Here is a 12,308-nt window from a genome sequence, read left to right on the forward strand (position 1 = left end):
GGGTGGAGTGATGCTCCATGAAGTGTGTACACCAAATAGCACCATTCCCTAGTTTAGCCTCGAATCACTGACTTTGGTTGTCATCTTGGTTGAGTGGGGACTGATCATTCTCAGTGACAAGAATCACAGCTGCTACCAGATAAGATATGATCAGACAAATTAATAAATGGCTTTACAAATATAATTTCGAATATGAAAACACCTTTAAAAATGAGATGGTGTCATTTTTTTTTATTAGATGTCAGTATGTGTATATGTGTTTGTAGAGACGGATATGTATGTGTTCGTGCACAGGTCTTATGTGTGCTTGTGTCTAAGTGTGAAGGTCAACATTCAGCAGCTGTCACTCTTTGTGAAACAGAGCCTCACACAGTTCTAGAACTTGCCAACTAGGCTAGGATACCAGCATGCCCCATAAATCTGCTTGTATCCACCTCCTCAGGGCTAAAATTAGAGGCATGTCCCAGTCCACCTGGATTTATTTAAAACATGAATTGGGGGGATTGAACTGAAGTTCTCCTCATGCTTGCAAAGCAAGTACATTAGCAACTGAACTATCTTCCAGGCCTTGATTGGAGACCTTTTAAATTGTAAGGTTTTAATATTGAATAATCATTAATAGGTAACAGAATTTTTATTTCTTTCTCTAAAACACAATTATGCCTACAATTATTAAAAGGATTAACTATTAATTAAGAGGATCAAACACTGTATAACCATGAGAATCTCAAGAATGCAGTGACAGAGGCCAATTCGATGGTGTGGTAAGGCAATGTCCTTGATTGACAGCTGATGGATTGTCTGAGTCCTAGGGCCTACATGGTGAAGGAAGAGAACCGACTGCCACAAGTTCCTCTCACTCCTAAATTTCTACCTTGTGCCATGGCCCCAAGTGCCCCCATGACATCCACACACATTCATAAAGCGGATAAATATATACAATTCTTAATCAAATCATAATCTAATATTTTAAGATTGAAAATCATACAACCACCTCAAGAGGTTCATGAAAAACAATAGATGAAATTTAACAATATTCATGATTTTTAAAAAACACACAGTGAACTCAGAATAAGGAACATTCTATCTGTGGAAAGCTGATGGCCACTGATCCTGATGGAAGAACATCATAGACATGTGGCATGCTATGAAATCAGACCTAAGAAAGGACGGCTGTTTCATATGCATCAACTTCTCTGCTGCAGCAGCAGCAGCAACAACAAAGGAGCTAGATAACAAAAGGAACTGTATATTTTAAAAATAAACACAGCAAATTGGACATGGATGAAAAAAAAAAAACTGTAAAGTGTTATTGAAAGCCATTAAAGCCATCCTCAATGAAGGCACATATTCATCTTTTTAACAAAGAACTCAGAACTCGTTATTAAAAATATGTCAATTCTCCCTAATATGATGTACAGATTTAATTTCAGTAAGAGTACCATCTTGTCTTTCTTGCCAAATATAACGTGTTAGGTTTTTTTTTTTTTTTTTTTTTTTTTTTTTCATTTACATTCAAGATCAAAATCCACTAAAACTCCTGAAACAGAAGAATGTGGTGGGAGGGCTGCTGTATCAGATGTTAGCTCCTTCTAAATGAGAGATTTAAACTGTAGTAATATGCTCATTTCTAGAAAATTCTGTCCTGGTAATACAGAATAGAGAAGACTGAATATGGCCAAAAGGTGGTGACCAAGCCATCTCAGTCAGTCAACAGGGTCTCAAGGGAGGGAGTGAGAATTGAAAAGAAAAAAGACAGTTAAGACAACACTATAACATGACTCCGGGCAGTGCTGAGGCTGAAGCAGGTTTATTTATTTTTTCCCAGTCAGCTTTTATACCATTCTGGGTACTTGCAGAGAATAGGGTCAGTTCTTAGATCAAAGACGAAGTAATCAAATAAGGTAATAAACAAAGAGATAAAACAAGGCAATAAACAAAGCCCTGATCACTGCTTCTAGGGGCTTGTCAGGACGACCAAGATAAAGGGAATGCCACACAAACTGAGTTTGCCTTGAGCTTTGTATTAGCTCAACTATGAATATTCTTATCTGAGCCCAGTGACAAGTGCCTGCCAAATTTCTAGGAGCAGCCCCAAAAGCTCTCCACAAAGTGGCATCCCAGACCATTAAGAAGACAATAATTATAGAGCCGCTGGTTTCTATAGAGGAAATAATAATTTCTACTTTGTATCAAGCTGAAAAGTATGTTCTCGGAAAATTAAAAATGTAAATTTGGAAGTAAATGCAAGTTTGAAAATTTTAGAAGAAAAGAGCCCAGCATGGCGGTTCACGCCTCTGATTCTAAAAGCCAGGAGGCAAAAGCAGGCAGATCTCTCTGAGTTTAGAGCTAACCTGATCTACATCGTGAGTTTCAGAAGATCCAGAGCTACATAGAAAGAAAAATGCTGCCTCTCCCCTCCACCTATATATTTTGATAGATAGATAGATAGATGACAGATAGATAGATAGATGACAGATAGATAGATAGATAGATAGATAGATAGTTTTACACAAAATTCAAGCATCTGCTTGAAAAGATATTGCTGATATAACCTTCAAGATACCTAGTAACCACAATGTGAAAAAACCTTACAGAAACTAAGATGCAACCAAAACACGTGCAATAATGAACAGATCTGACCAGATATTTTACAGAAGAGAAAGCAGGATGGATACAAAATTATTTTTAAAACATTCAGTGTTGAGATAACAGATGAATGCATTCTCAATCCACACTCGATTCTATATCCACTGGAATGTTAGAACAGTATGAAATTCAATAGTGTCACGTGCTGGCAAGGCTTTGTTAAAGGCAGCTCTTTCTGCTGTGGACAGAGGAAACCGATACAGTTGCTCTTGGGACTGGGTTGGATCCTTTCTATAAAGTGGACCACGTGTGCACTCTACAACTCAGCGATGGTGTTGTACAGATCCAAACACTGGCATGGGTACACAATGAGACAGGTAGAGAGATGCCCCCAAGGAACAGTTCTTATTTATAGCAGGTTAAGTATAAAGGTGTAGAAAGCAGTAGTAGCAAGGGGTGAATTTCAATGTAACAAGACAACAGGGATGAGCGATGAATGAGAACTAAGTAGCAACAGAGACACAATAACGTCACTTGTCTGGGTTTTGTCGGAAGAAACATTTGAGCATATTACGTACAGATACATAGGTGAATCTTTAAAAATAATTTTTAAAATGCTGGCAAAATAAATCCTATATTAGTGGTACCTCTGAGATGAGGGAGAAGGAGAGGGTCAGGAAGAAGCTCAGGCTTCTTAAATTGCATGGCAGAGTACCACAGATTTGACTGGAGCACAGACATGTCTTTCACATTTACATAAATGCATTCCATCATGAGGACCATGTCAATCAGGATGAAACATTCTCGAGGGTCTGGAAGAATGGCTTGAGGGTTAACAATATTGGCTGTTCTTACAGAAGAGCCCAGTGATGGCTTACAACCTGTTCCAGAGGATGTGATGACATCAAACAGGCACCTGAGCACACATATACACACTCATACACAAATACACACACACACAATACATGCATGCACACACATATACATACATATATAATTTAAATTTTTAAGTCTTTTAATTTTTTTTCTTGACAAGTAATATTTAACTTCTCACTAAGAGTAATAATCGTTGAGTGGATATTAAAAAGGAGTCCTACCGAATCCTTCATCTTCTAATCTGGAAAAGTAAAAATCTTTTCTTACTTTTGCAACTGGTCCTTAGATAATATTGAGATTGAGGACCAAACCAAACATGCTTAAATTTTCACCATAGGACATTTGTTCCCTTGATCACTACTAATAATTAAATTCCTATCAGCTCCAAATGTCTTAACACTAAATACATGGTTTAAATCACCAAATTTCAGGTAAGTTCTTAAAACAGAATGTGTTTTTGTTAAGACGACAAACAAAAGAATGTGTAGTACTGACATTCAAAGTCCATCAAAGATAAAATTTTAATGCCCCAAACATTTAATGATAATAAATATCTAGCTTTTTAAAATCATGTAATAGCTGTTATCTTCAAAAGAAAATAGTGTTTAAATTGTCCAAGTGTGTTGCAAATCAGTGCTGCCCAACTGAATATTTTATTTGTGAAAGCAAACAGTTGACATACTCAGAATGTTATTTGTGATTGTGTTGCCTTACAGTATGTTTGTGATATCAAACAATCAGCTGAAATAGTTTTTTGAGTAAGTACCTTGTGGGGTGGTGACAGGTAATCCTGAGCACATTGGGTACTGGACACATAGCTGCATAGAGAATCTTGTGAATTTTTAGAAGGATGGTAACGCTGATGGAAAACATCTTATTCACTCATGGAGGACAGAATGGTCACTGTGCAGCAGGTACCCCAGTACTACACAGGAAAGGGAGAGCATAGAAAAGCAGCACTGAGTACAAGGACTGCACCCAAGCTCCCTGGAGTTCATAATCCGATATCAAAACCATACTGGTTGCTATGGTAACAGTGACAAGACGAAAGCAGAGCTACTTGTGGAAGGAAAATTGTCTTCCTTCTTTCTAACTGTGGGAGACAAGTTATCTATCTGTGGCAGTGATCTATTCCACCAGCTTGGAGACAAATTAACGGCTGAGCACTTAAATGCCATGGGATTGAGTCAAACTGAATTTCTAGAAACTGGCCGCCCACTTGCAAGTGGAATAGAGAATGGCTTTGTCAACGCCCTTTGTTTCCTGTAAGTTAGAGAACAGGGGTAAGCAGCGCTATTATGTTGAACATTAGAGACTTGTCAGAGAACTTATATTAGTATGTCCACCTACCCCTTATACTCAACAAGGAAAATGGTGATGGATTCTAAAATGACATTCCTACATCCTCATCAACGCTGTTTAAGTAAATGTTGAGAGGCTAAGGGTTGGATTAATGGGAAAGGACCCCAGAGGAAGACCTGAATTCAATTCCCTAGGATGAATAGCCTAGCCTGAATAGTACATGAATAGCCAGATGTGGCAGTATGAGAACCTATAACCCAGAACCGTGGGAGGCCAAAACAGGATTGTTGCTGGGGCTTAACTGATGCCAGCTTAGCCACAGGTTTAGTGAGAGACCTGTACAAAGTGAGTAAGACAGAATGTTACAGCCGATGACAGAATAGTGTCACTACAGCTAAGTCACATATACAGTGACATACACAGCTCCTATTTAATCTTCAATACCTCTTCTGTTTTGCTGCAGGCGTATTATGCCATCTTCCTCAACAAGGGCCGTCTGGAAGTGCATCTCTCCTCCGGGACACGAACAATGAGGAAAATTGTCATCAAACCCGAGCTAAATGTGTTTCATGATGGGAGAGAACATTCTGTCCACGTAGAAAGAACCAGAGGGTAATTAGAAACAGAGCAATTGCTGTGACCAAAGCTAATATGAACCCCCCACCCCCACCCCTTGCCGGCATAGCTCTGCCCAAACCACCCTGTGTGGACAGACCACACATGCCAAGTTGTGACAATTCACTGGTGTCCTCTTCCTTGTATTTTGTGTTTGGGAACCTCAGGGGGTCTGAGGAGTTCTACTATCCATGTTTCCCTTCTGTGTGGTTTCTTCTCACCACCTTGCATCTCACTCACGTGACTGCATCTCTCAAGCTATAACGAAAAATTCCTCCTCCTGCACTTTGCCAACAGTCTCTTCTCTAACAAGGTAACCAGGACAGCTCAGATCCAGCCAGCAACCTTTGGCTGCTGCCAACTAGTTCATTCAGGTTCCAAGCCAGTGATGGCAGTTGCTTAAAAACTTGCCACCAATACTGCAGAGCAAGACAATAGTGTAAGACCTACTGAGCCTCTTAGGGGTGTGCTTCATCCCTGTCTGCTCCCTAAAGTGGGCGGGGCCCTGTAGTGACTTTCTGGAAGAAATGGTGCAAAACAAAAAAAGAATGGTGGCCATGTGTAGTCATTTATAGTGGTCACTTCTCTACAAATCTGCAAGGATACTTGTCCTGATCCCTGAGCAAGGGAATCTTCCTTAAGCATATAAACTGATCCCTCATTGCTACACAGCACTTTGTGCTTACTCTATTGGGACCTGTGTTCTTCATCAAAGTACTGTGGAATGATTCAGAGAGGTAATCAGTTCAGAAGGACAAATGAGAGAAGAAACAGAAGCCTAGGAACTTGAGGCCTCAGACCTCCAGACCAGAACCCACTTATTAAACCAGAGGCAGCGAAAAATACTAAGAATCTAATCTGATGAAAGTTCAAAGCACAGAAAACACCTGGGAGAGCAGCTGGACGTGGATGCAGAGCAGTGGTCCAAAGCGGCTTCTAGCATGCATCAGAGGTCTAGACTGTTTACGCATCCTCTTGTATAGGTGTGAGTTCAGCGAAGTGACAAGGACATCTTGTTCTCTACATAAATAATAAAAGCTTCTTTAGTTTGCTTTGTTGTTATGATTTGGAGTGTTTGCTTGTGGGTTGAATTAATACTAAGCGTTTGTTTTGTGTCTAGAATAACAGGTTTTGAAACTATGATTAAGGAATGAGTGATCAATATTCAGACAATTCAGAACTTTTACTGATTTAATAGCAACGTAATACAGCTAGGGTGTCTGGTGGGGATGGAGGCAACCAGCTTTTCTCACTTAACTCTTGCTGAGTACTTTAGAATACCAAGTTTTGCTTATCTTTTCAGCTAGATTTTAGGCTACTTACATTCTCTGTGAGAAGGGCATTTTATGAGTCCTTAGATCTCAAATAATTTCAACCAACAAATGCAGATTTTAGAAACATAGGTGACCAAAATTCACCAAGAGTGTGCTATTTTCAAGAGAAGGAATTTAGAAATCCCCAAACACATCAACAAATGCATGGTGTGTTAATGTGTCCTTTTAACAGGTGTTTTCTTCAAGAAGGGCATTTTATCATGCCAAACTCACAGCTGTTGGCCATCAATCCAACCTTCATTTGATTAAAGTCTGTTATACTGGTCTGAAAACTGGCCACTCGGTTAATTGACCATATAAACAAACAGGTTTGCTATTCATTGTTAATTATGAAATGATGTGTTAGACATATGACGGTGTCGTTATCTCATTTCTGGGCCAAAAGAGGAACCTGTTTGCTATGGGGACTTCCTTGGCACCCCAAGGTCAAAACACAGTCATTGTCTACTCTAGAAGCAAACACATGAAGCTGGTTCAGCAGATGTCACTGGTAGCACTTACAAACACTAACTGCAAACTACAGTCAGAAACAGTGTAGTACTTCCTACAGCAATTCTAAGGAATCCATTGTGCCATCTTCTAGGCCGAAATTGTTCTTTAACCATTGTAAATTGTGTGTGAGAAGTGTATTAATGTCCTTTCATCCCAGATGAGAAAACATTACCTAATTTGCCTTGCGTTGCATAATAGAAACAAGAGCCAGGTATAAACAAATTATAACCAGCCTAAGTGCTTCATCTGTGCTTGGCCTGCTATTTGTTCTTACCCACTGGGGACTTTAAAGATTTATATTCCTAGGTATTGACTATGATATGCTATTACTAATTTGAAAATTCTTGCTTTCCCCCAATGCTTTTCATATGCTAAAGGTCAATCATTTCTTTTCTTAAATTCCCGGATAGTGTGGTAACTGTGGAAGCAGTCTTAATTTATTTGGATTTTTGCCAAATCGTGAGACAAACGTCTCAAGGCTGACCTTCTCTCCTCTTTTGTTCCTTTTTAGCCACTACGGCCTCACCTTTTCTCTACCTCTTCCTTTGGAGGAAGGAAGTTCAGTCATTTTCTTATCTAATTTCCGGATACCCAGCAATCCCTGCCTTTTGTGACTCCCTTGATTTTGACCTCCCCAGGAGTCTACCCCAAGGACATCAGTTCTAATTAGACAAAAACTTTGAAACCCTAAGAGCTGAAATAGCCACTTGGGTGATGTGGATAAAGAACTAGGTTGAGTCTATCCTTTCGCTGTAAAAGCATTCAAACACTCCTTTTAATACCTTCCTCTACATACACAATTGTCTAAGACTTGAGAATTATTGGACTTATTTTTGCAATTATTTGCAAAGTAAGCAATGAAGTATAAGAAGTAAAATATCTATGAAACTGTGAGAATCAACCACTGAAATTGTAAAATAGTTAGCTACGTTTTCAAAATACTAAGAGGAAGATGAGTGTTTATTATAGCATTTTACATAAAGTAGCCTATCAGTTAAAAGTTATAAATGAGGAGCTGGAGAGATCACTCAGTGGTTAAGAGCACATACTACTCTTGGGGAGGCTCAAAGTTTGGTTTCCAGCACCCACATCCCATGGCTTACAACCACCTAGATCTCCAGTTCCAGGGCGTGCATCCAGTGCCATCTCTTCCATTCCAGAGGCCTCCCACTCACACTTACCTAGGAAGAGATGAACAAATGTACACATAATTAAAGATGCAATGAATCTCTAAATATAACATAACTAAAACAGACTATCACACCAGAATGGATGCATTGTTAATATCCTTATCTAAAAAGGAACTGAATCAGTTATTTATATTTAATGTTTCTTGAATGTGAGGAAAACTCAACTGTAGTCTTCTAGCAATGCCCCTATTATGTACCGCAGCCCTCAGGGCAAACTCTTAATTAATGTATTCCGCTGTTTGAAGTACGAAGTTTTAATCTCCATTTTATAAATGAATAAAATGAAACTAAGCATGATTAAATAACTTGCCCAAGGTCATGCTGTTGCTGCTAGGAAGATTCCACATTAACACTGAATTCCAACCTGGCTTCCTAGAGGCTCACATTCCTTCTGTATTACAGCTTGGTAAGGCCTGTTGTGCTGCTCAGATTGAACAGGACTGTTGTCATTTATAAAGAGACAGAGCCTTATTCCTTAACATTCTAATCAAGATGAGAAAGTTAACTTTCCTTAGTAGTGGGTTAAATCTGCAGCTAAATCCTCAGGAGCTCTGTTCTGCTCCTTTGAAAAACACTGCTTTACCATGAGAAAAAGCTGGGGAATGATGCTTCTCAGGAATCCCTCACAGCTGGAAGTGAGTGGCTGCCTCAGTCTTACAGACCACTAATGCTCCAGGCAGTGAAGTTGCACCTCCAGTTTTTGCCAATATACTCTTCTGGTCTTTTCTTAAAAACAAACAAGTTTTCTTAAAAACAAACAAACAAAAAGTTCTCCCTAGTTTTGAAACAAAGTCTTTCCTGTGCCTCTACACTCCCTGAACTGTGCCATTTCAAGCCATGACTAAGTTTGTTTTGTTCTCTTTTCTTATGTTGGAATTAAACCAAAATGGATCCACTGTTCAGTTCTAAGTCCTAGCATGTCTTAATTTATTATTTCTAGCTCAATCACCTTGATCTCTCCCACTGCTTCTCTCTCCCTCCTGCCCCCTCATTGTTAACAAAAGTCAATTATATGGCATTCACTTAGGTCTCAGATTAAGATTAAGACTAAATTCTCGGTAATTCGTTTACAATCTGTCCACAATGGTGAACAGAACTGCAGCCACTGTTAGGACCAAGCTCAAAACCTGCCTGTACAAAGAAAAGAAGAAGCTGCCTTTGGTCATTTTCATCATTAGAACACCATTTCTTGGTTCTTTGCCTTTGGATCCAAGGATTGTTTTGAATAAGTAGTATGCAGTTCTCAATTAGTAGTGTGTGAGTAATCACTCATAAGCAAATTAGGGAAATTAATGAAACAGCCATTGAGGAAAATCACTGCAAGGAACAATTAGCTTGGTGTTCTGGCCTGCCTCTTCTATTCAACAGCCAGCAGCTACATTCTTTATAAAATGTACTGTAAGTGTTTGCTGTTGAATTCCTGCAATCTAAGCTCTCAGGAGGATAGTTTGTCCCCTAGCAAGAAGATAATAGCCAGCACAAACCAAGACACAAAGAGCCAAACAAAATGCAACCCATGCTGTGCCAAACTCACAGAACCTTATCTGATTAGAGATTGCTAGAGAGCCCTGCAGCCTCCCTTCTTGCAGAATGTGTTGGGCTGCAAACCTGTGTTGCCACCTGCATCAGAGACACGTGACACAGCTGTGCAATTGCTGAGTTTCAATAAACTTTCAGTCCACATTAATGAAGAAGGCATAACATGACACAACATCCTAGGAAACACTGGTATTTTTTAGTTGCTTGGTATCAAGGTCCCAGTCATCCAATCTAGGCCATCTTAGAAGCTACAGGAGGTCAGAGTGCCATAGGACAGACATAACTGTTGAAATTCTAGCTGTCAGTGAGCTGAGAAATCATGGGTTCAAAGCCAGGTTAAGTTACATACCTAGGCCTGTTCTTGACAATAGTAATAATGACTGAATAATAGAAAATTTAATTTCTGGGAGCAGAGATGTAGGTGGCAGGAAAGATGTTTCTAATGGTACTGGGTATCTGTTGTCTTTAAATGTTTTATCAGCATCTTCACTGTTCAAATTGATGAAGACAGAAGACATACGCAAAACCTGACAGAGGAACAACCCATCGAAGTGAAAAAGCTCTTCGTCGGGGGTGCTCCTCCTGAATTTCAGCCCTCCCCACTCAGGAATATCCCAGCTTTTCAAGGGTGTGTGTGGAACCTTGTGATTAACTCCATGTAAGTAACTCGCATTTCTGCTACCCATTTGCATTGTAATTTAATATGAAGTTCCCTGTGGCCTCCACAGTATCTAAAACCGTGATAGGAAAGGGCTAGGAAGACCTTTAATTTAGACCTGGAATTATACCCTGGCCATTTCAAGGCAGGGTTGGGGACTGATTTAAATGTGAAGGAAGAAGACAGTGAAAAAAAAAAAAAATAAGATAAACTTTCATTTTGGTTGTGTTTTATTAGCCCCGTAGACTTTGCACAGCCCATAGCCTTCAAAAATGCCGACATTGGCCGCTGTATGTATCAGAAGCCCCGGGAAGATGAAGATGGTGCCGTTCCAGCTGAAGTTACTGTCCAGCCTCAGCCAGTGCCTACCCCTGCCTTCCCTTTCCCAGCCCCCACCATGGTACATGTAAGTGTTCACATAGTCATAGCTTTAGAACCTTCTAGTTCAAGCCATCTTCAGAAGGAAAGGTGTTCAAGATATCTAGGAGATTCTACGGCTAGCACTATAGGACAAGGAACCTGTCCATAAAAACCTCAACCTCCTCACATCTTCTTTGGATTGCTTTTATTTTCATATCTATCCCTTGAATCTTGACGTTCATGAACTAGAACTGATTTCCCACTGAAAAGATGAGGAGGACAGAGATTTTCAGAATCTAGATTCAAAGCCATTTATAACCCCAATTCCCAGAGATAATTATGTCAGTGTTTGGGCCCTTTGGATTCTATACATACACCTCACATAATCTGGGGCCTTAAGTTTTTAAGATGGTAATCCATAATCACAACTGTCTGTATCACTTAAACATATAGCTGTGTCTAACATGATTTTCCTGTCACACATATACACAAAGGGAGTCACACAAAATGTACCTACGTACCTGTATAAGAGTATTCTTGGTGAAAACCTCAGATCCAGTCAGCCAGCATGTGCCCTAACCCCAGCTCTTCTTACCTACCAGCTTAAGGAATATGGGAAAGAAAGCTACTTGGCCAAGCAAAGCCCCAGATAACTAACTTGTAAAGTACAGCTATGAAAAGCCCAGTTGTCAACCTTCATCAGAATTTTAGAAGACAGTTTCTAAATGCCTGAAGTAAACTAAGGGTATACTAATGTTTGGCATCTGCTGTTATCAAGATTGACCTACCATGTGCCCACCTCTAGCTAATGTTCTACCCGATGCGATGTGTAGCTTTCATAACAGCTCTGTGAAATAGGAACTGGCATCCCACTTTCAGTAGGTTGGGTGAGAATTTGCAATCTGAAGCTAACTCACAAGTTGACTCAAACACAGGGCAGGATGGTGATTTTAATCTAGTAGGTCAGAGTCTAAAAGCGAGCCATTGTAAGTCATTGTTCTTGGACGGCCCAGTGAGACTTGAGTGGATTTCTAGCTTTCACTATTAGAAGCTGTAAGGAACTGAGTACATCTGAGAATTAAAGTTCTTTATCGCAGTTCATTATTTTATTAGATTTCCAGTAGGATACCATGAAGCCAAGAGCCAGGTGAGATAAGGGTCTCGCCTGCGTCAGAATTGCTTTTCCCAGGAGTTACTGCAGCTTACAGCTTCACCATAACTTAAGAGATGATCCATCTCCCTACACTCTGGAGCATATTATCAATCGCAGTTCTGATCCATAATGATAGTTGAGGCATGTGTGGTCTTAAGGTTTTGAAAACCCTTGGATACATCCTTTAGCTCATTCTTTAA

At 39.7% G+C, this 12,308-nt stretch overlaps 1 protein-coding gene across 2 annotated transcripts in view; it reads left to right on the forward strand.

Annotated features, from left to right (window-relative positions):
- The window catches only part of Lama2 (laminin subunit alpha 2), a 572,138-nt gene that overhangs the window by 539,322 nt on the left and 20,508 nt on the right, over positions 1-12,308 (forward strand). For both annotated transcript variants that reach the window (XM_076927972.1, XM_076927973.1), the window contains 3 exons: positions 5,231-5,379; positions 10,419-10,595; positions 10,833-11,001. In XM_076927972.1, the coding sequence (XP_076784087.1) occupies positions 5,231-5,379; positions 10,419-10,595; positions 10,833-11,001 (495 nt within the window). The remainder of the gene's footprint in view (positions 1-5,230; positions 5,380-10,418; positions 10,596-10,832; positions 11,002-12,308) is intronic.

The sequence above is a fragment of the Arvicanthis niloticus genome, chromosome 30 (assembly GCF_011762505.2).
Source record: "Arvicanthis niloticus isolate mArvNil1 chromosome 30, mArvNil1.pat.X, whole genome shotgun sequence".
In the NCBI taxonomy this organism is placed as follows: domain Eukaryota; kingdom Metazoa; phylum Chordata; class Mammalia; order Rodentia; family Muridae; genus Arvicanthis; species Arvicanthis niloticus.